Source organism: Lepus europaeus, chromosome 2, assembly GCF_033115175.1.
Source record: "Lepus europaeus isolate LE1 chromosome 2, mLepTim1.pri, whole genome shotgun sequence".
Classification (NCBI taxonomy): Eukaryota; Metazoa; Chordata; class Mammalia; order Lagomorpha; family Leporidae; genus Lepus; species Lepus europaeus.
In genome coordinates this window covers 81,861,548-81,887,006 of record NC_084828.1, presented here as the reverse complement: position 1 = coordinate 81,887,006, position 25,459 = coordinate 81,861,548, and the positions used below count along the sequence as shown (strand labels likewise).

General features: G+C 45.9%; 1 protein-coding gene across 1 annotated transcript in view; it reads left to right on the top strand.

The window, feature by feature from the left end:
• The first annotated feature begins 693 nt into the window (after positions 1-693).
• The window catches only part of SNX4 (sorting nexin 4), an 85,924-nt gene continuing 61,158 nt past the window's right edge, over positions 694-25,459 (top strand). Inside the window, exons 1-2 of the mRNA XM_062209215.1 lie at positions 694-850; positions 23,605-23,726. Coding sequence (XP_062065199.1) covers positions 710-850; positions 23,605-23,726 — 263 coding nt within the window. The 5' untranslated portion in view covers positions 694-709. The remainder of the gene's footprint in view (positions 851-23,604; positions 23,727-25,459) is intronic.

Below are 25,459 nucleotides of genomic sequence, written 5' to 3'. Positions count from 1 at the left end.
ATTTTTATTTTATATATGTATATATTTGTATATATATATATATATGATACTTGAAGGGATATATATTAAATGTTATCAGGGTTGGGCCGACGCCTGCAGCACTGGCATCCCATATGGGCACTGGTTCTAGTCCTGGCTGCTCCTCTTCTGATCCAGCTCTTTGCCATGGCCTGGGAAAGCAGTAGAAGGTGACCCAAGTCCTTGGGCCCCTGCACCTACGTGGGAGACCTGGAGGAGGGCTCCCGGCTTCGGATTGGCACAGCTCCGGCAGTTGCAGCCACTTGAGGAGTGAATTAGTGGATCGAAGACAGCACCCCCCCCAACTCTGACTTTCAAATAGATAAATAAATAAATAAATCTTTAAATAACAATAACAATAATAATGGGAGCCCAGGCAGAGGCCGAGAGGGGGATGGTCGGACCACGGCCTTCAGCTTCCTCTGCGTCCACGGAATGGTTCCCATGCCTGCTTCTGGTGTTCACCGTCCCTGCTCGTTTCTCTCGCTCTCTGTCTTCCCCTATCTCTAGAGTTCTCCTAGATTCCGGATTCTCCTGACTCGGGAGCCAAAGGCTTCCTCTACCGGCCCATCTGCCGCCAGCCCCGCTAGGGGGCGCACCCGGGCCGCGGCCCCCTGGGGCGGGCCGGGGCAGAGGGGCGGGGCGGGGCGGCGGCGCAGGCGCACTGGGCTCGGCGCGCGGAACTGCAGCCATGGAGCAGGCACCTCCGGACCCCGAGCGGCAGCTGCAGCCTGCGCCCCTCGAGCCGCTAGGCAGCTCCGACCCTGGGCTGGAGGCTGCGGTCGGGGAGGGCGCGGACGGGGCCCAGGAAGAGGGCTCCGGGGCCGACACGGTGAGGACGAGGGGCGGCCGAGGCCTCGGGGCCTGTGTCTGGGCCTAGCGGGCTGGGCTGGGCAGGGCAGGGCAGGGCTGGGCAGGGCTGGCGGAGGCTGCGGGGTTCGGCCCGGGAGGCCGCTGTGCTGGGGCGGCGGGGCCGCAGCTGCTGTGGGCGGAAGGCTCCGTGGGGACCGGGGACCCCTGGAGTGGGGGCCGAGCGTCGGCGCTGCGGGGGCCCAGGGCAGGGGACGTGGGGGCGCTGAGCCTGGAGGGGCGTGGGTTTCAGCTGTCGAGAGAAGGGCAGGCGTGGAGTTTCGGGGCGGTGGGTTCGTGGGGGCTTGAGAGGGGAGGGGTTGGGGAGTGGGATGAGGCGCGCATCTCGGGGCTCTCAGGGTGGCTGGCCCGGTGCTACCGCCCATCAGGAAACTGAAGAACGGGTCAGGTTCAGGAGAAGATACAACTGAAGGCACATTTTCCAAACACCTCATTTGGCTTTAATTTCTCGATTTGGGGGCGTGATTTGGAGGCTCCCCGGTGTTCCAAGTGTGTAGCCGCTTGGGACAGCTCCTGTGGTAGTGATTTTCATTTGCTAGAGAGGAAAAGGGGAAAAACGTATCGTCTTAGATTTGTAAGCGCTTCCGGTCCAAAGTGTTTTTCACGTACGTGGCGGGATTTGCAGACCACCGACCCGGAGGCTCCTACCTTGGGCATTGCTCATCCAGTCATTTTGGGTTTTTCTTGATCGAATGGCGGGCCCCATATTAAACTGCCCATCCGTGTGATGGATAAAGCAAAGCTGTTCATTGGATGTAGCTAGGAGGCCTCTTCAGCTTGCCACGGACTTCAGCTGAAACAGGAGTTAAAGATTTGGCCTACTGAGGAAAATACCAAGGTAGGGAGAGGAGCAGGAAGACTTGTTGACGGTATGATATGCTTGTAATTTTTCTTTAGGTTAAAAAACCATTTTTGTAGAGGAGTGCTTAGGTTGGCAGCAGCAAAATTGAGATAACGGTGTTGAGATGCCCACATGCCCCCTGCCTCGCGGGTACTGAGCCTTCTGCAGGGCCCAGCCCACAGCCGAGTGTGTGAGTGTGCGTTTGTTCCCTCGCTGGCAGGCCTTATCACTCCAGGTCCACAGTTTACATTAGTGCTGACTCCTGGTGTTGGACAGACCTTACGCGTGCCCACCATTGCAATAGCCTCTCTCTCTTCATTGCTGTGAAGATCCTCTGGGCTCTGCCTGTTGGTTGGTCTTTCCCCTCAACCCCTGGCCACCACTGATCTTACTGTTTCCGTAGCTGTGGCTTTCCCAGTCTGCCAGGGAGCTGGACTCTTACTCAGATTGGCATCTTTGACTTCGTAGTAAGCATTTGAGGTCCCTCATGGCTTTTCATGGCTGAGTAGTTCTGTTCTTTTTAGCACTGAGGAATCGTCCATTGTCTGCATGTACCATGGTTTGTTTATTCATTCACTTACTGGGGTACACCTTGGTACTTTGGAGTTTTGGCAGTTAGGAATAAAGCTGCTGTAAACGCGTGTGTGTACAGGTTTCTGTGTGGACATAAGTTTTTAACTCCTTTGGGTGAATGCCAAGTAGCATGATCACTGGGTCATTTGGTACCAGCATGTTTTTTGGAGAAGCTGCCAAATTGACTTTGAAAGTGGCCGTACAGTTTTACCTTCCCACCAGATGTAAGAGAGAGTATGTGTTCTAGACATCCTCATCAGCCGTTGGTGTTGTCAGTGTTCTGGACTTGGGCCACCGGGGATGGGGATTTCCGTGTTTTGCTTTGCGTTTCCCTGAGGACAGCTGATGGGGACCATCTTTGCATGGGCTTGTTTGCTGTCTGTGACTCTTTGGTGATGTGTCTGGTAGGAAGGACTTTTGCCCCTTTTAAAAATTAGGTGGTTTTTCAATTGTTGAGTTTTACCTTTCCATTTCATTTTTCCCTAAATTTTAGAATTACTTGTGGAGTGGTCAGAGGATCTCATATTAAATGTGAGAGAAGTGTATATTCTGTCAGTGCATAAATTTGACTGTTACATGCACCCATGATATAATCTTTCTTTTGAAAATAGTGCGCATTCAAATTATATCACTATGCAAACAAGGCTTTCACAAAATAATTAACAGTTCCTTTGAAGCCTCCATCCATTCTACTGTATTCCAGCTCCTTTCCTCTACCACAGAGTTAACCAGTATTCTAAATTTTTAAAATGTTATTTATTTTTAAAGATTTATTTTTTTGAGAGGTAGAGTTGCAGACAGAGAGGGAGAGACAGAGAGAAAGGACTTCCATCTGTTGGTTCACTCCCCAAATGGCCACAACGGCTGGAGCTGGGCAGATCCAAAGCCAAGAGCCAGGAGGTTCTCTGGGTCTCCCATGAGGGTGCAGGGGTCCAAGGACTTGGGCCATCTTCTGCTGTTTTCCCAGGCCATAGCAGAGAGCTGGATTGGAAGAGGAGCAGCCGGGACTCAAACCAGTGCCATGTGGGAAGCTTGTGCAGCAGGCAGAGGCTTAGCCCACAAAACCACAGTGCCAACCTGGTATTCTGAATTTTGTGCCGGTTAATTCTTGCTTTTCGGTATTATGTTACCATATGTATCCCTAAACAGTGTATGAGGGGGTCTTCAAAAAGGTAATAGAAAATGTATACTGTGAGAAAACTGCATGGATTTCAATTTCTTTTTTTTTTTAATCAAATCTAAATTCTATTTTTTTCCACAAACTTTTTGAATTATTTAGTTTTCGCTGATTTTTGAGACTACATATGTGGAATCATTTTTCTGACTGCCTTTCCTTTGAGATTCATCTAAAATGTGGTTTAGTTTATTTTCATGACTGTAGCATGCCACTTTGTAGATATTCCTTTTTTTTTTTTTTTAATAAATCTCACACTTAAAAATTTTTTAACTTATTTATTTGCAAGGCAAAGAGACAGACATCTCATCTGCTGGCTGACTCCCCAAATGCCCACAACAGCCAGCACTGGGCCAGGCTGAAGCTCAGAGCCAGGAACTCGGTTCCTGTCTCCCACATGGGTGGCAGGGACCCAAGTACTTGAGCCATCACCTGCTGCCTCCCAGGGTGGGCATTAGCGGGAAGCTGGAATCAAGAGCAGGGCCAGGACTGTAACCCAACTGCTCTGATGTGGGGTGTAGACATCCCAAATGGCAACTTCACTACACCGAATGCTTGTCCCTCTTCCTCAGATTTTTTAAATGTATCTGTTTGAATCGGGAACTCAGTCTGGGTCTCCCACATGGGTGGCAGGTGCCCAAGTACTTCTTCTTCCATTGCTTTTCCAGCTGCATTAGCAGGAAGCTGGATCAGAAGCAGAGTAGCCAGGATTCAGACTGGCACTATTATGAGGATGCCAGTGTTGTGAGTGGCAGCTTAACCTGCTGTGCCACAGTGCTGGCCCCCAGTTTTTTTCATATCCTTCAATGAGTGATCCAAGTGTCCTTACTGGTACCTTAACCGCAAGGCCAATTGCCTGTGCTGTCATGAACTTTTTGAAAAACCCTCAGGTGGTCTCTTGTTTTTCTGTCAGTCTTCAGTTTGCTTTTCCATTGTGATATTAGAAGCTCCTTGTCTTTCCCATTTGTATTTTTTCCCTGTGAGGAAGAGTGCCTTCATTTTTTAAAACTATGGGCATTTCTATTTAGAATAATTTGAACAGCTGAAAAAATGAGAGGGGAATCTAATCTCTAAGAAGGTAGTAATTAGGAGAAGGGAGAGGAAAAAACAAGGAATGGGGGAAAGAATACTTTTTTTTAGGCTGAAAGATTCCATTAATTTGCAGTTAAGAGGCAGAGATAGGGGCTTATTATTATTTGCCAGAGATCAACCATTGCCTGAAGAAAATTCTTAAGTGTTATTTATTTATTTTTATTTGAGAGTCAGAAGGAGATTGCCCATATACTAGTTCACCCCATAAATGCCCACAAAATCTGGAGCTGGGTAACACTGAGAACTCAGTTTGGCTCTCCTTTTTTTTTTTTTTTTTTTTTTTAAGATTTATTTATTTTATTTGAAAGTCAGAGTTACACAGAGAGAGAAGGAGAGGCAGAGAGGGATGGCTGTGCCGATCCGAAGGCGGGAGCCAGGAGCTTGTTCTGGGTCTCCCATGTGGGTGCAGGGGCCCAAGGACTTGGACCATCCTCCACTGCTTTCCCAGGCCATACCAGAGAGCGGGATCGGAAATGGAGCAGCTGGGACTTGAACCAGTGCCCATGTGGGATGCCAGCACTGGAGGTGGCGGCTCTACTCACTACGCCACAGTGCCAGCCCCTGGGCTCTCCCCTTATGAGTGACAGGGACCCAGGTACTTGAATCATCACCTGCTGCCTCCCAGGGTGTGCATGAGCAGAAAGCTGGGATGGAGAATGAAGCTAGGACTCAAACTGAGGCATTCTGATTTAGGATGTGGGTGTCCCAAATAGCGTCTTAACCATGGTGCCAAATGCGCACCTTTAAATGATTTTTTAGGGAGAGCAGTGGAGCAAAGCGTGCTTGAAAGGGCCAGTGTTGTGGTGTAGCAGGTTAAGCTGCAGCCTGCATTGTCCTGGCTGCTCCATTTGCAATCCAGCTCCCTAAGTGCCTGGGAAAGCAGCTGAAGATGGCCGAAGTGCTTGGGCCCCTGCATCCACGTGGGAGACCTAGATGAAGCTCCTGGCTTTGGTCTGACCCACTCCTGGTTGTCGTGGCCACTTGGAGAATGTGCCAGTGAATGGAAGATCTCTTTCTCTGTTTCTCTCTCTCTAACTCTGCCTTTCAAATAAATAAATAAATAAATCTTAAAAAAAAAAAAAAAGTTCCAGTGCAAGGTGGGCATTGTAGTGCAGTGGGTTAAGCTGCTGCTTGTGACACCCACGTCTCATTTCTGAGTGCCTATGTAGAGTCCCAGGTACTTGAACTGGGAGGCAGCAGATGAAGGCCCGAATACTTGGTTCCTGCCACCCACTTGGGAGATCGTGATGGAGTTCCTGTTTCCTGGCTTTGGCCTGGGCTAGCCCTGGTTGTTGTGGGCATTTGGGGGAGTGAATCAGTGAATGGGAGAGCATTCTCTCTCTGTCTTACTCTACCTTTCAAATAAATAAATAAATCCTTAAAAAAAGTTCCAGTGAACAATTAGCACCTTCTCTGATTGGCAGCTGAGAACTAAATGAAGTAGACCAGAACTGTAGGGTTGTGGGATTCTGTGGCTGAGGATACATAAAAAAGAGAACATTTATAGGCATAGTATCAGAGTCTATGAGTTTGGCAGCAGCAGATGAAATCATGGTCAAAAGTTTTCTTATCCCTTCCTACCTCAGTGGCAGTCAGTTTGTTGTTGTTGTTGTTTTTTTTTTTTTTGAAGGTACCTTATGGTATAAAATTTTTCCATCATAGCCAGCATTTGTATATCATATATAGAAGTGTTGTCTCAGGAAATAGCATATAACTATTATTTTATGCAGTGCTCTTCGATATTTTTCTCTTCTGTATATTTCATTAAGAAATGTTGGTCTCAATCCACCAGATTAATTAATTTCATGAAACATGAATGTATTGTTATTCAATTTGGAAGAGTATTTAACTTACATGTTTCTTTTTAAATAAAAATTAATATTTTCTGAGGAGCTGTACTTTTGGAAAAAAATTTATTTATTTGAAATGCAGAGAGACAGGCAGGCAGGCAGGCAGAGTTCCCATCTACTGGTTTACTTCCTAGATGCTCATAACGGCCAAGGCTGGGCAGGGCTAAGCTGGGGACCAGGAGCTCAATCCACATCTCCCAGGTGGGGTTCAGGAAACCAAATACTTGAAGGTCTATAGCAGGAAGTTGAAGTCAAGACGCAGGGCACTCCAATGTGTGATGCAGCATCTTAACCACTAGGCCAAACTTCCATCCCTGTGCTTTCATTTTGAAAGTCTTCTTACAGAGGGGCTGGTGCTGTGGTATGGTAGGCTACCGTCTACAGCACCAGAATCCCTTATGGGCGCCGGTTCATGTCCTGGCTGCTCCTTTTCCGATCCAGCTCTCTATTTATGGCCTGGAAAAGCAGTGGAGGATGGCCCAAGTGCTTGGGCCCTGTACCCACATGGGAAACCTGGAAGAAGCTCCTGGCTTCTGGCTTCAGATCAACCCATCTCTAGCCATTGCAGCCATCTAGGGAGAGAATCAGCGGATGGAAGAACTTTCTCTCTGTCTCTCCCTCTGTCTGTCTGTAACTCTGCCTCAAATAAATAAATAAATAAATAAATCTTTTTAAAAAATCTTACAGAAAAAGCATGAGAACCCTATTTTATGTGTTGTCCTCTCAGAATTTGTATGCTGGAGCCTAATCCCCCAGGTGATGGTGTTTGGAGGTGTGGCTTTGGGAAATGATTGGGTCACAAGGGTGGAGCACTCATGTGACTCCTCCCTCCACTGTGAGGATGCTGTGGAGCCCTGCACGCGAAAGGGAAGCAGGCCCTCACCAGATGCTGAGTCCACCGGCATTTTGATCTTGGACTTGTGCTTAGAGAGCTTCAAATCAGTTCTCCCACCTTGCCACCTTGCCAGAATTTGACCCGGAATGAGTTGCTTAACTTCTCTTTGCTTCAGTTTCCTCGTCTGCAAAATGGGGATAACAGTCCTTGTGATAGACCAAATGTCTGTGTCCTCCAAAATTCCTATGTTATTAGGATCCCTAATCCCCTAAGGTTATTAGGTCTTTGTTCTGTTGATTCACTCCCCAAATGCCTGCAGCATCCAGGGCTGTCTGAGACAGGAGAAAGCCAGCAGCCTGGAACAGAATCCAGGTTTCCCAAGTACTTGAGCTTTGTTATTTGCTGCCTCCCAGGTGCCATTACCGGGAAGCTGTATTGGAAGCATGTAGCTGGGACTCCAACAAGCCACTCCAGTATGGGACATGGCGTCCCAAGTGGGGCCTTAACTACAGTGGCAAACACTCTGCTCTGGACTTCATTTTTTTTTTTTTTTTTTGGCAGGCAGAGTTACACAGTGAGAGAGAGAGAGACAGAGAGAAAGGTCTTCCTTTTTCCATTGGTTCACCCCCCCAAATGGCCGCTATGGCCGGTGTACTGCAGCTGGCGCACCGCACTGATCTGAAGACAGGAGCCAGGTGCTTCCTTCTGGTCTCCCATGCAGGTGCAGGGGCCCAAGCACTTGGGCCATCCTCCACTGCCTTCCCAGGCCACAGCAGAGAGCTGGACTGGAAGAGGAGCAACCAGGACAGAATCCGGTGCCCCGACCGGGACTAGAACCCGGGTGCCAGCGCCGCAGGCAGAGGATTAGCCTATTGAGCCGTGGCGCCAGCCCTAAGTTATCTTCTTACACCTCCATCCTCAGTCTGCCCAGGTTTTTTTTTCCCCCACTTGTTTTTTTTCTTTCTCTCTTTCCTTCCTCCCTCCCTCCCTTCCTTCCTTCCTGTTTCCCCATAATTTTCAATTTAACAATAAACTTAAATATATTTTCCTAAGTGTATGATGTAAATATTAGATATTATAAGTACATTTGGCATTCTAACTGCTTTTTTTTTTTTTTTTAATTTATTTGACAGATAGAGTTAGGGAGAGAGACAGAGAGAAAGGTCTTCCTTCCGTTGGTTCACTTTCCAAATGGCCACTACGGCCGGAGCTATGCCGATCCGAAGCCAGGAGCCAGGTGCCTCTTCCTGGTCTCCCAGGCGGATGCACAGCAGAGAGCTGGACTGGAAGAGGAGCAACTGGGACTAGAACCTGGTGCCCATATGGGATGCCGGCGCCACAGGCGGAGGATTAACCAAGTGAGCCATGGCGCCGGCCCCTAACTGCTTTCATTTGTAGTACTCAAAGTTGATATATAGGTTGACTGTCCCTAATCTGAAAATCCAGAAGTCAGAGCACTGACATGACCCTGCAAGTGGAAAAGTCCACACCTGACCTCATGTTGGATTGCAGTCAAAATGCAGGCATTCAGGGGCTAAGCTACTCATTATATGACATCCTTAGAGAAGCAGGCACAATAAAAATATTTTATAAAAGTACCTTCAGCGTATGTACGTAAAGTATGTGAAATCTACATGAATTTCATGTTTAGACTTAGGTCCTATCCCCAAAATATTTCATTATGTATGTGCAAACATTACAAAATCTGAGATTCTCTTCCCAAGTGTTTCAGAAGAGTGATGTTCAGCCTTTACTCAGGTTAGCCTTTCTTTTGTTTTCATTCTTGAAAGAGCTCCACAGGTAGACAGCAGAGCGTGGCTTGGGGGAAGAATTTCCTGTGTGTACCGTGGACCTTGAGCTCAGGCCCATTGTCTCTGTCAGTTTTCTTTCCATCCCTAATGCCTGACATTGTGAGTGCTCAGTAAATATTTGTAGAATTAATAGTTTCTTATTATTCCTTCTATTACTGTTCCCTACTTTATGCTTCCTTTTTACTGTCTTCACTGTTTGCAACATTTTAAATACATAAAACAGGTGATTTTCATTTTCATTTGCTGAATTGGAAATACATTTTTTAAAAGATTTATTTATTTATTTATTTATTTGAAAGGCAGAGTTACAGAGAGAGAAGGAGAGACCGAGACATCTGCTGGTTCGTTCCCCAAATGACTGTAACGGCTGGGGGCTGGGCCAGGTCAAAGCCACGAGCCATGAACTCCTTCCAGGTCTCCCACATGGGTACAGGGGCCCAAGGACTTGAGCCACCCTCTGCTGCTTTCCCAGATACATTAGCAGGGAGCTGGATTGATAGTGGAGCAGCCGGGACTCAAACAGGCGCCCATATGGGATGCCGGCACTGCAGATGGCAGCTTAATCTGTTCTGCCACAGTGCCGGCCCCAGAAATTATTTCATCAGTATATCCTTCTACCTTTATCTAATCTCAGAGTCAGGTAGTTATTTAGTCTTAAATCAAGTAGAAATCAATGATGTACACATTAAGTATCTACACTGAGACATTATTCCTTCATCACTCTTTAAGAATAGTCTTCACTCTGACGGTAAGTCCACTTTAAATACATTTATAATATTGTGTCTCGGGGCAGGTGCAGTAGTGTAATGGGCTAAGCCTCCGCCTGCGACTCTAGAATCCCATGTGGATACCGGTTCAAGTCCTGGCTGCCACCATTCCAGTCCAGCTCTCTGCTTATAAAAGCAGTGGAAAATGCTTAGGAAAGTGCTTAGGAAAGAGTGGAAAATGGCCAAGTGCTTGGGCCTCTACACTCATACGGGAGACCTGGAGGAAGCTCCTGGCACCTGGCTTTGGATTAGCTCAGCTCTGGCTGTAGTGGCCATCTGGGGAGTGAACCAGCAAATAGAAAACCTTTCTCTCTCTTTAACTCTACCTCTTCTTCTCCCTCTCAAATACATAAATAAAATATTTTTTAAAAATTTTGTGTGTCTCTTTAAAACATGTCCCTGGTCTTAGCAGCCAGTCAGTAAGCCAAATTTCTAAATCTAATGAATGTGTCCCTTTGACAGGGTATCTGTTGGGTTATTCTTGGCACTGCTCTGTGCTAATATTGACAGTATAAGCAATTTTGTGTCATTCTCAACACTGCCAGTATTATTGTTGTATGCCTATTTTTGCTCTTTGGCTTATTTGTTTATTTATTTATTAAAGATACATTATTTATTTGAAAGTCAGACATAGAGGGAGAGAACCACTATCTGCTGGTTCAGTCCCCATATGGCTACAGTGACCAGGACTGGAGTCAGGCCAAAACCAGGAGCTTCTTTCAGGCCTCCCACATGGGTGTCAGGGGCACAAATGCTTGGGCCATTTTCTGCTGATTTACCCAGGCCATCAGCAGGGAGCTGGATCAGAAATGGAGCTCTGGAACACGAACCAGCACCCATATGGGATGCCGGCAATGCAGATGGTAGCTTTACCTGTTGTGCCACAGTGCCAGCCTGGTTCTTTAATTTTTATGGTGGCTGATGTTATGCCTATATTTTTATACCTTCGTTCTACTGGATAGTATCACACAGTAAATTCATGACTCATGGCTTTATCTTTTTGGGGAGATAATTTTTCATTGAAGCACATGGTGGTAAATCAGAATGCTTGGCTGTGGGTCAAAAGGTATTTTCACACATATACACAGAATGAGGACTTTGTGCTACTGATTTTTTATGATTTATTATTTATTTGAAAGGGAGACGCACACACACACACACAGGGAAAGAGACGGAGAGAGATCTTCTATCTGCTGGTTCACTCCCCCAGTAGCTGCAATGGCTGGGCTGGTCCAGGCCAAAGTCAGGTCTTCCACATTGGTGGCAAGGACCTAAGTATGTGGACCACCATCTGCTGCCTTCCCAGGCACAATAGGAAGCTGGATTGGAAATGGAGTGTTGAGTGTCTGTTATGGGATGCTGGCATCACAAGTGGTGGCTTAATGCAATGTGACACAATGCCAGCCCCATTCTCCTGATGTTGAGTGGCTTGTGCTTATTTAATTTTTTGTTTTCTCTTGGTGTAATTGTTTCCTTCTATCTGTCTTATTTGCTGTTTTAGTACATCAATATACAACAACTTATACTTTTATAAACATAACCTTGTTTGACAACTGATTTTTTTTGTTGGCTGATTCCATTCCATTTGGCTTAGTTCTCTGTCCTTTTCTTTATTTTCTTTGATCATTTTTACCTTTTATTTTATTTGAAAGGCAGAGAGAGAGAGAGAGAGAAAGAAAATCTTCCATCTTCTGTTTGACTCCCTAAATGGTCACAACGGTCAGGGCTGAGTCATGCCAAAGCCAGGAGTCTGGAACTCCATTAGAATCTTTCACATAGGTGGCAGGGGCCCAGACACTTGGGCTGTCTTCCACTGTTTTTCCAGGTGCATTAGTAGGGACCTGGGTTGGAAGCAGAACAGTCAAGACTCTGCCACTCTATGGGATTCTGGTGTCAGGTGGCAGCTTAACCCACTATGCCACAATGCTAGTCCCACCTTCTGTATTTTGAAACATTATTTTCATTTTTTAAAGTTTTTTTTTTTTTTTTTTAATAAAGGCAGAATTGGGGGGGGGAGGGCAGAGATCTTCCATCCATTTGTTTACTTCCCAAATGGCCACAATGGCCAGAGCTGGGCCAGGCTGAAGCCAGGAACCAAGAGCTTCTTCTGGCAGGTGCCCAAGTAGGAGCTGCTTTCCAAGGTGCATTAGCAGGGAGCTGGAGCAGAAGTGGAGTGGCAGGGAATTGAACCGGTGCCCATATGGGATGCCAGAGCTGTAGGCAGCAGCTTAACCTGCTACTCCATAGCACTGGGCCCATGTTTTCATTTTATTTGAAAGGCAGAGAGAAAACTTGTTCATCTGCTAATTCATTCTTCAAACATCCACAACAGCTGGGACTGACCCAGGCCGAAGCCAAGAGCCAGAAACTGAACCTGGGTCTCTTATGTGGGTGATAGGGACCTGCTGCCTTCCAGTGTGTGCATTAACAGGACGCTGGATTCAAAAGCTGAGCCAGGACTCGAACCCCAACTCTTTCTGTGGGATGCCAGCATCCCAAGCAGCATCTTGACTGTTGCAGCAAATGCTCACTCCAATACCATACTGTTTTATACTGTTCTTTTGTAGTAAATTTTGATAATCCATAAGTGTGAGCCTTCCAATTTTGTTCTTTTTTAAGTTTGTTTTGGCTATTTAGAGTTCCTTAGAGTTTTATTTTATTTAAAAAAAATTTTTTTTAGAGTTATTTCTTTTCTTTCTTTCTTTCTTTTTTTTTTTTTTTTTTATTTGACAGGCAGAGTGGATAGTGAGAGAGAGAGAGAGAGAGAGGTCTTCCTTTTTGCCATTGGTTCACCTTCCAATGGCCGCTGCGGCCGGCGCATCTCGCTGATCCGAAGCCGGGAGCCAGGTGCTTCTCCTGGTCTCCCATGCGGGTACAGGGCCCAAGCACTTGGGCCATCCTCCACTGCCTTCCTGGGCCATAGCAGAGAGCTGGCCTGGAAGAGGGGCAACCGGGATAGAATCTGGCGCCCCAACCGGGACTAGAACCCGGTGTGCCGGCGCTGCAAGGCAGAGGATTAGCCTGTTAAGCCACGGCGCCAGTCCTAAAAAAAATTTTTTTTTAAGATTTATTTATTTATTTGAAAGTCAGAGAGAGGAGAGGCAGAGAGAGAGAGAGAGAAAGAGAGAGATCTTCCATCTGATGGTTCACTCCCCAACTGGCCGCAATGGCCGGCGCTGTGCCTATCTAAATCCAGGAGCCAGGAGCTTTTTCCAGGTGTCCCACGCGGGTGCAGGGGCCCAAGGACTTGGGCCATCTTCTGCTGCCTTTCCAGGCCACAGCAGAGAGCTGGATAGGAAGTGGAGCAGCCGGGTCTTGAACCGACGCCCATATGGGATGCCGGCACTTCAGGCTGAGGTGTTAACCTGCTGCACCACAGTGCCGGCCCCTCCTTAGAGTTTTATGACTTTTGGGATGGGTTTTTATATTTTGCAAGGAATGCCATTGGATTTTTGATAGGGATTGCACTGCATCTGTAGATTGAATAGTATTGATATCCTAACAACAGTCAATATTCCAATCTGTGAACATGGGATGTACTTCTGTTTGTTTATGTCTTCTTTAATTTCTTTTAGCAATGTTTGTAGTTTTCATTGTACAAGTCTTTCACCACCTAAGTATTTTTTTTCTTTTTAATATTACTATAAATAGAAAACTTTTTGTAATTTCCTTTTTAGGTCATGCATTATCAGTATATAAGAATACAATTGATTTCTCTGTGTTGACTTTGCACCCAGCTACTTTGCTTAATGGATTTGCTAGTTTTTTATTTTTTTAAAGATTTATTTATTTATTATTTGAAACGCAGAGGCAGAGAGTGAGAGAGAGAGAGAGAGAGAGGTCTTCCATCCTCTGGTCCTCTAGTTTACTCCCCAGATGGCCACAACAGCTGGAGCTGGGCCAATCAGGAGCCAGGAGCTTCTTCCCTGGTGCAGTGGCCCAAGGACTTTGGCCATCTTCCACTGTTTTCCGAGGCTATAGCAGAGAGCTAGATGGGAAGTGAAGGAGCCAGGACTTGAATTAGTGTCCATATGGGATGCTGGCACTGCAGGTGGCTGCTTTACCAGCTATGCCACAATGCCGGCCCCGCATTTACTAGTTCTAACAGTGCTTTTTATGTGTGTGACATTTTGTTAAAAAAATTTATTTATTTATTTGAAAGCAGACTGAAAGTGAGAGGGGTCGAGGCAAGGGAGGGAGAGATATTCCATCCACTGGTTCACTGGGCTGGGCCAGGCTGCACCAGCTCACAGGCAGGAGCCAGGAACTCCATCCAGGTCTGCTATGTGAGTGGCAGGGACTTAACTACTGGAGCCATCATGTGCCGCCTCTCAGGCACATTAGCAGGAAGCTGGACTGAAAGCAGAGTAACCCAGACTTGAATGAAGTGCATCAATATTGGAGGCAGGGGTCCCATCCCGAGTGTTGACTAACACGCTGAACCTCAGTGCCTGTCTCTTTGTGGAATCTTTGAGAGTTCTCTACGTGTAAAAAATTTTTTAAAAATACTTATTTATTTATTTAAAAGTCAGAGTTACACAGAGAGAGAAGAGGCAGAGGAAGAGAGAGAGAGACAGAGAGAGAGATAGGTCTTCCATCCGATGGTTCATTTCCCAATTGGCTACAACGGCCGGAGCTGCGCCAATATGAAGCCAGAAGCCAGGAGCTTCTTCCCAGTCTCCCATGCAGGTACAAGGGCCCAATGAGTTGGGCCATCTCCACTGCTTTCCCAGGCCATGGCAGAGAGCTGGATCGAAAGTGGAGCAACTGGGTCTCGAACTGGTGCTCATATGGGATGCTGGTGCTTCAGGCCAGGCATTAACCCACTGTGCCACAGTGTTGGCCCCTCTACATGTAAAATTATATCATCTATGAAGAGAAATAATTTTACTTGTTTGTTCATTTTGAGCACCTTTTATTTCCTTTTCTTGCGTAACCACTCTGGCTAGAATTTTGAATACTGTGTTGAATAGAAGAGGCAAAAGTGCTCATCCTCAACTTGTTCCTTATCTTAGTGGAACAGTTAAAAAAAAATTTTTTTTTTAAAGATTTTCTTATTTGCAAGATGGAGTCACAGAGGGAGAGGGAGAGATGGAGAAAGAAATAGATGCCTTCCATCCACTAGTTCACTCCTCAAATGACTGCAACAGCCAGGTCTGGATAGGCCAAAACCAGGAGCCAGAACTCCATCCAGATCTCCTATGTGGATGGCAGAGTCTCAAGCACTTGAGCCATCCTCTGCTGCCTTCCTAGGTGCATAAGCAGTAGATGAATTGAAAGTGCAACAGCTGGGACTCGAACTGGCACTCTGATGTGAAACGGCAGTGTTGGAACTGACGGCTTGACCTGCTGCACCACAGTGCAGGCCCCAGTTTTCTTGTCTTGTAGTGTCTTTGTCTTTGGTATCAGAGTAGTGCTGGTCTCATAGGTTGAGTTAGGAAGTATTCCCTCCCTTTGGTTTTTTGGAAGAACTTGAGGATTGGCTTCTTTTGCTGTTCTTCTTTTGCTGTTTGGTGGAATTTAGTAGTGAAGCCACTCACTTCTGGGCTTTTCTTTATTGAGAGATTTTTGATTACTGATTCAGTCTTACTAGTTTAGAGCTCTCTTCAAAATTTTATTTCTTCATGATTTAGTCTTGCTAGGTTTTGTGTTTTTTGGAATTTTCCAATTTGTTTGCTTTCATAGTACTTCCTTACAACCCTCCTTACAACCTTCTTTCTTCCTCCCTTCCTCCCTTCCTCCCTTTCTCCCTTTCTCTCTTTTTTTGACAGTTAGTGAGAGAGAAAGAGAGACAGAAAGGTCTTCCTTCCGTTGGTTCACCCCCCAAATGGCTGCTACGGCTGGCGCACTGCGCCGATCCAAAGCCAGGAGCCAGGTGCTTCCTCCTGGTCTCCCATGCGGGTGCAGGGCCCAAGCACTTGGGCCATCCTCCACTGCACTCCCGGGCCATAGCAAAGAGCTGGACTGGAAGAGGAGCAACTGGGACCAGAACCCAGGATGCCAGCGCCTCAGGCGGAGGAGCCGCGACACCGGCCAACCCTTTTTATTTCTATAGAATCAGCAATATCCCTTCTTTCATTTCTTTTCTTTCTTTCTTTTTTCTTTTTTTTTCTTAAGATACTTAATGTATTTGAAGGGCAAAGAGAAGAGAGAGAGAGAGATCTTGCATCCCCAAATGGATGCAACAACCAGGGCTGGGTCAGGCCAAAACCAAGAGCCTGGAACCCCATCCAAATTTCTTAAGTGGGTGGTAAGGCTCTAAGCACTTGGGCCATCTTCTACTGGCCTCCCAGGTGCCTTGGCAGGAAGCTAGATCCAAAACTAAGTAGTGGGAACTGTAACAAAGCAGTCTGATACAGGGTTAGGCATTGCTATTTGAGTCTTTTCTTTCTTTCTTTTTCTTTCTTTTTCTTTCTTTCTTTCTGTCTGTCTGTCTTTCTGTCTGTCATTCTGTCTGTTTCTGTCTTTCATTTTTAAAATGTATTTATTTATTTGAAAGTCAGAGTTACAGAGGAGAGACAGAGAGAGAGAGAGAGAGGTTTTCCATTTGCTGGTTCACTCCAAAATTGGCTGGAGCTGCGCCAGTCCAAAGCCAGGAGCCAGGAGTCCCTTCCAGGTCTCCCAACGAGGGTGCAAGAGCCCAAAGACTTGGGCCATCCTCTCCTGCTTTCCCAGGCTATATCAGAGAGCTAGATTGGAAGTGGAATAGCCGGGACTTGAACCGGTGCCCATATTGGATGCTGGCACTGTAGGTGGCGGCTTTACCACCTATACCACAGTGCTGACCCGTTTTTCTTTTAGTTCAGCTAGTAAAAGATTTGTCAATTTTGTTGACATTTTCAAGGAATGAACTTTTTTTCTTTATTGGTTTTCTGTGCTGTAATCCTCATTATTTCCTTCTCCTAGTCTTAGATTTAGTTTCTTGTTTTTTTTCCTAGTTCTATATGTTGTAACGTTAAGCTGTTGATTTATTTCTTATTTTATAATGTAAAAGCATTCATAATTATGAATTTTCCCTGTGTCCCATAAGTTTTTTTTTTTTTAATGTTGGATCAAGTGTCCCTTTTTTTTTTTTTTTTGACAGAGTTAGACAGTGATAGAGAGAAAGGTCTTCCTTCCATTGGTTCACCCCCCAGATGACCGCTACGGCCGGCACTGCGCCAATCCGAAGCCAGGAGCCAGGTGCTTCCTCCTAGTCTCCCAAGCGGATGCAGGGACCCAAACACTTGGGCCATCTTCCACTGCCCTCCCAGGCCACAGCAGAGAGCTGGACTGGAAGAGGAGCAACTGGGACTAGAACCTGGTGCCCTTATGGGATGCTGGCACCGCAGGCAGAGGATTAACCAAGTGAGCCATGGCGCCAGCCCGTCCCCTATAATTTTTGATATACAGTTTTTGTCTTATAGTTTCTTTTTTTATTTCTTATTTGCTCTGTTGGTAGTTTAAGAGTCTGTTGTTGCCATTTTGAGTCCTGGCTGTGTGCTTCCCATCCAGCTCTCCCTGCTTGTGTGCCTGAAAAGGCAGTGGAAGATGTCCTAGCATTGGGTACCCATGGGAGACCCTGGCTCCTCGTGTTGCCCTGGACCAGTCCCAGCTGTTGCAGCCAGCCATGTGAAGAGAAAGCCAGCAGATGGAAGACCTCTTTCTCTGACTCTCCTTCTCTGTTACTCTACCTTTCAAATAAAGGAAAACAAGTCTTGGGGGGGCGGTGTCCCTGTTGTATAGCTTCACAATTTTGTGAATTTTCTGGTTTTACTTCTGTTACTGATTTCTAACTTCATCTTGCTGTGGTTGGAGAAGATAGTTTGCATGATATATATACATATATATATATATATATATATAATATTTTTATCTATTTATTTGAAAGAACTACAGAGAGGGAGAGGCAGAGGGAGAAAGAGAGAGAGGTCTTCCATCCACTGGTTTACTCCCCAACTGGCCGCAACAGCCAGAGCTGAGCTGATCTGAAGCCAGTAGCCAGGAGCTTCTTTTAGGTCTCCCATTCGGGTACAGGGGTCCAAGGACTTGAGCCATCTTCCACTGCTTTCCCAGGCCATAGCAGAGAGCTGGATCAGAAATGGAGCAGCCAGGACTCGAACAAGCACCCATATGGGATGCCAGCGCTACAGCAGTGGCTTTACTTGCTATGCCACAGCGCTAGCCCCAATATCCATCTTTTTAAATATGCCAAGACCTAATTTGTCGCTTAAAATATGATCCATCTTGGAAAATGTTCCGTGTATGTTTGAGAGAGTATATATGCTGCTGTTGTTGGATAGAGTTTTCTGTTAGATCTAGATGGCCAATTTGTGTTAAGTCCACTATTTCATCACTTTCCTTCTGTAAGGCTGTTCTACACATTATTAGGAATGAGGTTTTGAACTTTCCAACTGTTATTGTAGAACTGAGTTTCTTCTATGAATTCTGTCAGGTTTTGCTTCATACATTTTGATGGTCTGTTATTTGGTGCATAAAAGATTATGATTATTACATCTTCTTGCTATATTGATCCTGTTATTTATTTATTTATTTTTGACAGGCAGAGTGGACAGTGAGAGAGAGAGAGAGACAGAGAGAAAGGTCTTCCTTTACCATTGGTTTACCCTCCAATGGCTGCTGCGGCCGGCGCACCGCGCTGATCTGATGGCAGGAGCCAGGTGCTTCTCCTGGTCTCCCATGCGGGTGCAGGGCCCAAGCACTTGGGCCATCCTCCTCTGCACTCCCGGGCCACAGCAGAGAGCTGACCTGGAAGAGGGGCAACCAGGACAGAATCCAGTGCCCCAAATGGGACTAGAACCCGGTGTGCCTGCGCCACAAGGCAGAGGATTAGCCTATTGAGCCGCGGTGCCAACCTGATATTGTTACTAATATATAATGTCCTTTGTCTCTTGTAAACTTTTTTGAGTTAAAACATATTTTGTTTATGTTAGTCTGGTGTTACTGCTCTGTTTTGGTGGAGTGTCTTTTCCTGTCCTTTTACTTAGGATTTATTTGTGTCTTTGGATAAAGTATATCTTTTGTGAAGGCATATTGTTGGACCATGTGTTTTTATCTCCTCTGCTTATCTGTGTCTTCTGACTGGGGAACTTAATCCACTTACATTGTAAATAATTAGTTTGGTTCCTATATATTTTATAGCTATTTTTGTCCTTCATTTCCTGCATTACTACCTTGTTTTGTGTTTAGTGATTTTCCTTTAGTGAAACATTTTAATTCTTTCCTCTTTTCCTCTTGGATGTATTCTATAGCTATTTTCTCTGTGGTTATCATAGAGATTACACTTATCCTAAAGTTACAACACTCGAGCTGTCACTGCTGCCTCCTAGGGTCTCCATTAGCAGAAAACTAGAGTCAGCGCCATAGCCAAAGTGCGAGCTCCAAAATCACTGACAGTCGTTCTGATGATGTTCTTATTCAGGAGTCCTTAATGTGTGATGAGTTCTCTCATGCTGCTTTCTTTTCTTTTCTTTTTTTTTTTTTTTTTACTTTTTGACAGGCAGAGTGGACAGTGAGTGAGAGAGAGAGAAAGGTTTTCCTTTGCCGTTGTTTCACCCTCTAATGGCTGCCGCGGCTGGCTCACGGCCAGCGCACCGCGCTGATCCGAAGCCAGGAGCCAGATGCTTCTCCTGGTCTCCCATGGGGTGCAGGGCCCAAGCACTTGGGCCATCCTCCACTGCACTCCCTGGCCACAGCAGAGAGCTGGCCTGGAAGAAGGGCAACCGGGACAGAATCCGGCGCCGGCTTCATGCTGCTTTCAAGAGTCTCTGTTTTCTTTCTTTCTTTTTTTTTTTTTTTGACAGGCAGAGTGGACAGTGAGTGAGAGAGAGAGAAAGGTTTTCCTTTGCCGTTGGTTCACCCTCCAATGGCTGCTGCGGCCAGCACACCGCACTGATCCGAAGGCAGGAGCCAGTTGCTTCTCCTGGTCTCCCATGGGGTGCAGGGCCCAAGCACTTGGGCCATCCTCCACTGCACTCCCTGGCCACAGCAGAGAGCTGGCCTGGAAGAGGGGCAACTGGGACAGAATCCGATGCCCCCACCAGGACTAGAACCTGGTGTGCTGGCGCCGCAAGGCAGAGGATTAGCCTATTGAGCCGCGGTGCCGGCTTCTTCTTCTTCTTTTTTTTTTTTTTAAGAGAGTTACAGACAGTGAGAGGGAGAGACAAAGGTCTTCCACCCGCTGGTTCACTCCCCAAATGGCCAGAATGGCTGGAGCTGTGCTGATCAGAAGCCAGGAGCCAGGAGCTTCTTCTGGGTCCCCCATGTGGGTGCAGGGGCCCAAGGACTCGGGCCATCTTTTTCTTCCCTCCCAGGCCACAGCAGAGAGCTGGATTGGTAGAGGAGCAGCCGGGACTCAAACCGGCGCCCATATGGGATGCTGGCGCTGCAGGCGGAGGATTAATCAATTGTGCCATAGCGCCGGCCCCAGAGTCTCTGGTTTTGCAAATTTGATTAAGATGTTTCCTAGTAAACTCATCTTCTTTAGAGCTCACTGAGCTTCTTGGATGTTTATATTCATGTCTTTTGTCAAATTTTTTAAGTTTTCTGCCATAATTTCTTTAGATTTTTCTCTCTTCCTTCTCCTGCGATTATTTGTTGGTCTGCCTGATGGTGTCCTACAGGGTTCTTAGGCTTTGTTCACTCCTCTTCTATCTTTTTTCTTTCTTTTCATTGAACTCTATGATTTCCATTCTCCTGTCTTCCAGTTTGCCAGTTATTTTGTGTGCTTGCCCAAATCATGCTTTTGAAGCCTTTTAATGATGTTTAAGTTTCTTTTCTTTTCTTTTTTTAAGATTTATTTATTTATTTGAAAGGCAGAGTTGCAGAGTCAGAGGCAGAGTGAGAGAGGTCTTCCATCCATTGGTTCACTCCACAAATGGCTGCAATGGCAGGAGCTGGGCCAATCTGAAGCAACGAGCCAGGAGGTTCTTGCAGGTCTCCCATGTGGGTACAGGGGCCTAAGGACTTGGAACATCTTCTACTGGTTTCTCAGACCATAGCAGAGAACTGGATTGGAAGTGGAGTAGCCGGGACTTGAACCAGTGCCCATATAGGATGCTGGCACTGCAGGCGGTGGCTTTACCCGTTGAGCCACAGTGCTGACCCCTATGATGTTTAAATTTCTGTCACTATTCTTTTAGCTCCAGAATTTCTTTTTTGTTCTCATTAAAGTTTTCTATTTACTGATGTTTCCATGCTGTTCATACATTTTTTTAAAATATTTTTTATTATTATTTTTGACAGATGTGTTAGAGAGAGATAGAGAGAAAGGTCTTCCTTCCGTTGCTTCACCCCCCAAGTGGCTGCTACGGCCGCCGATCCGAAGCCAGGAGCCAGGTGCTTCCTCCCAGTCTCTCATCCGGGTGCAGTGGCCCAAGCACCTGGGCCATCCTCCACTGCTTTCCCAGGCCACAGCAGAGAGCTGATCGGGAAGAGGACCAACCGGGACTAGAACCCGGTGCCCATATGGGATGTTGGTGCCGCAGGTGGAGGATTAACCAAGTGAGGCATGGCGCCTGCCCCACACATTATTTTCTTGACTTTTTCCACTTCTTTTCTTCCTTTTTTTTTTTAAAGATTTTTTTTTATTTGACAGGTAGAGTTATAGACAGTGCGAGAGAGAGACAGAGAGAAAAGTCTTCCTTCCGTTGGTTCACCCCCCAAGTGGCTGCTACGGCCGGCGCTGCGCCGATCCAAAGCCAGGAGCCAGGTGCTTCCTCCTGGTCTCGCATGCGGGTGCAGGGGCCCAAGCACTTGGGCCATCCTCCACTGCCTTCCCGAGCCACAGCAGAGAGCTGGACTGGAAGAGGAGCACAACCAGGACTAGAACCCGGTGCCCATGTGGGATGCTGGCGCTGCAAGGTATAGAGGATTAAACCAAGTGAGCCAGGGTGCCGGCCCCCCACTCTTAAAGCACATTAATACAGTTGTTTTGAAGTCTTATCTAGTAGATCTCCCATCTGATCTCTTTCAGGGACAGTTTCTGTTGATTTATTTATGTTTTTTCTTTGTATGGGCCATACTTCACTCCTTGTATATTTTATGATTTTTTTGTTGAAAACTGGGCATTTGAGTATAATAATGTGGTCAAATTCTTTTCCTGAGAGTTTGCTGAGGTTTTTATTTATTTATTTATTTATTTTGAGAAGGGTCAGGGAGAAGGTTGTTGTTTCACAACCTCTGTGCCAAGCCAGCCTAAGGTGTAAATTTTAAGTCTTGTCAGTTCTTTTCTAAGCCAAAGCCTTTCCTTGTGTATATATGGTCATTTCCTCATTTTTTTTCTGTATAGTCAGTTGTTTTGGAATTCCAAGATTCTTTAAAAATGTGTTTCTTTACTTTTTTGAAAGACACAGTGAGAGAGCGAGAGAGAGGGAGAGTTTGTTATCCCATCCACTGGTTCACTTGTCAAATGGTTGCAACAGCTAGGGCTCTGCCAGGGTGCAACCAGGAGCCATCCCAGTCTCCATGTGGGTGGTAGGGACTCACATAATTGGGCCATCTTCGTCTGCTTTCTCAGGCTTATTAACAACATCCTGGATCAGAAGTGGAGTAGCCAGGACCCCAGCAGGCTTTCTGATATGGGATATCAGTGTCCCCAGCAGTGGCTTACCCCATTGTGCCAAAACACTGAGCCCCTGAATGTCCAATATTTTAATATCTGGCTTCCAAAAGGGGGAAAAAAGAAAAATGAAGGAAGAAAGAAAAGAGTGTTAGCCCTTAAATACCCTGAAAGTTTCTTTTGTCAGGAGGACAGATTTGCAAAACTGTGGAAGGTGCACAACAGTGGCTATCAGCTTTGTCTTTACTTCTGTGATTAACAGCAGCAGGCCCTGATCAGAGGTCAGATCCCTGATATTTGCAAGGCAAAACCCCCTTTGCCTACCCTAGGCTCCTGCAAGCTGTGTTTAAGCTTCTCCAGGAGCTCAGCTACTACTGCAGGGCTCAAGGTGGGAGATGGACAGCTACTATATGCTAAGTTGATCAAAATTAACTACATTTCATCGTTCAAACCTTCATGAGACCCCAGAGTTGCCAAATATTTGCATCAGACCTAGTCTGCCCATATAATTGTTGTCCTGGTTGGGAGACAGATTCATGGTGCTTCCTAATCCATTGTGTTCCTGGGATTTGCCTTGTACAATGTGTGTTTTTTTTCTTAAAGATTTATTTATTTATTTGAAAGAGTTACACAGAGAGAGGAGAGTTAGAGAGAGAGAGAGAGGTCTTCCATCTGCTGGTTCACTCTCTAAATGACCACAAAGGCCAGAGCTGAGCTGATCAGAAGCCAGAAGCCAGGAGCTTCTTCCGGGTCTCCCACGCGGGTGCAGGGGCCCAAGGACTTGGGCCATCTTCCACTTCTTTCCCAGGCCATAGCAGAGCTGGATCGGAAGTGGGGCATCCAGGTCTTGAACCGGCGCCCATATGGGATGCTGGCACTGCAGGTGGCAGCTTAACTGGCTACGCAACAGTGCCGGTACCTACAATTTGTTCTAAATATTTTTTTCTTATGCATTTCTAAATAGATTTATTTTTGGTCACTTGTGTGAAATGTCTAACTCTTAATAATGAAATGTATGATACCTGTTAAAATAGCCTGGAGAAGTTAGAGCACGACAATATGTTGATAAAAAGAGATTGCCATTTGCAACCCCTAACAATTCAAGAGATATAAAAAACTATCTTGAAATATGTAAAAATAAGAGGTTTTATTAAAATAGGTTTTTTCTTTCCACTCACGGGTTTTTTGTTCTTATTCCATTGACTTTTGTCTAGATGACAGAAAATAATTTTTTGTTGAAGAAGATAGAAATCAGTGTTTCAGAAGCGGAAAAACGAACTGGAAGAGCTGCCATGAACATGCAGGAAACATACACTGCTTACCTCATTGAAACAAGGTAGGTGGTGAGAATCAGGCCTATGCTTAGAGAGAAAGCTTTTTCTGGTAGTTGTTGATGCAAACTCTGTTGAATAACAATATTTTATGAACCATTTTATTTTCAGGGATTGACTTTGTTTTACTTTTTACAGATGTAGTAAGTGAAAGCTGTGTCTTTTGCTGGGTTGTTTTTGGTAGCCATATTCTGATTTATTTGTTTTTGGGGGAAGAGGGTAGTTTATGGAATGCTTCTGGGATCTGGAATATTACTGGATGTAGGCTTTGGTGGAGATTTTGATCTTATCCCTATGAATTTTGTAAAAGAATACCAGGTTCTTCTGAGTTTATAAAGTGAATTTCTTTGTGTGGAGATGGTTAACAGAGAATTCTAGGAATAGAGAACAAGGCCTAAGTTGTCTTAGGATAGTTGGAAGTAACAGATAAATTAATGGGAAGAAAAATGAATCGATTGGGACTTTAGACCATGTGGTAAAGTAGAAAACACAACGTGAATCATGCAGTAAGAAATGGAAACTCCCCAGAAAGTTACAGGACTTTTTTTTTTTTTTCCAAGTTTTATTTATTTATTTGAGGGGCAGAATTAGAGAAATATCTTCTATCTGTTGGTTCACTGCCTAAATGGCTGCCGTGGCCGTAGCTGGAAGCCAGGAGCTTCACCTAGGTCTCTCACATGGGTGCAGAGGGCCAAGGACATGAGCTGTCTTACTTTGCTTCCCCAGGCACATTAGCAAGGAACTGGATGGGAAGTGGAACAGCGGAGACTCAAAGCAGCATCATATGGGATGCTGGTGGTGCAGGCAGTGACTTAACCTGGGATGCCATGATGCCAGCCCCAGAAATGCTTTCAGTTAAAAGAATATTTTTGAGCCGGCGCCGTGGCTCACTTGGCTAATCCTCCGCCTGCGGTGCCGGCACCCCGGGTTTTAGTCCTGGTTGGGGCACTGAATTCTGTCCCTGTTGCTCCTCTTCCAGTTCAGCTCTCTGCTGTGGCCCGGGAAGGCAGTGGAGGATGGCCCAAGTGCTTGGGCCCTGCACCTGCATGGGAGACCAGGAGGAAGCACCTGGCTTCTGGCTTTGGATCGGTACAGCGCGCCAGCCATAGCAGCCACTTGGGGGGTGAACCAACAGAAAGACCTCTCTCTCTCTCTCTCACTGTCTAAATCTGCCTGTCAAAAAAAAAAAGAAAAAAAAAAGAAAAAAAAAAGATTTTTTTTGGGTGCCAGTAAAATAAAATAATAGCAGTACCAAACCAAGCTGATTATATGTTATAACCTTGTATTAATGTTTACTTTTTTAAGAATTAAGGTGGTATTGTTTTATTTGCTTAAAATGCATTTTATTTATTTGAAAGGCAGAATTAGAGAGGGAAAGAAAGAGGTCTTCCATCTGCTGGTTCATTCCCCAAATGGCCATAATGGCCAGGACTGGGCCAGGCTGAATCCAGGAGCCAGGAGCTTCTTCCAAGTCTCCCATGAATGTTCAGGGGCCCAAGCACTTGGGCCATCCTCTGCTGCTTTTCCAGGCCAGAAGCCGGCGGGGACTTAGACTGGTGCCCATATGGGAAGCTGGTGTCACAGATAGTTTCTTTAGCTACTATGCCACAACACCAGCCCCAAGAAAAAAAGTTTTTTTTTTTTTTTTTTTTAAGATTTATTTATTTACTTGAAAGAAGGAGTGAGAGAGAGAGAGAGAGAGAGAGAGAGAGAGAGAGAGACAGACCTTCCATTTGTT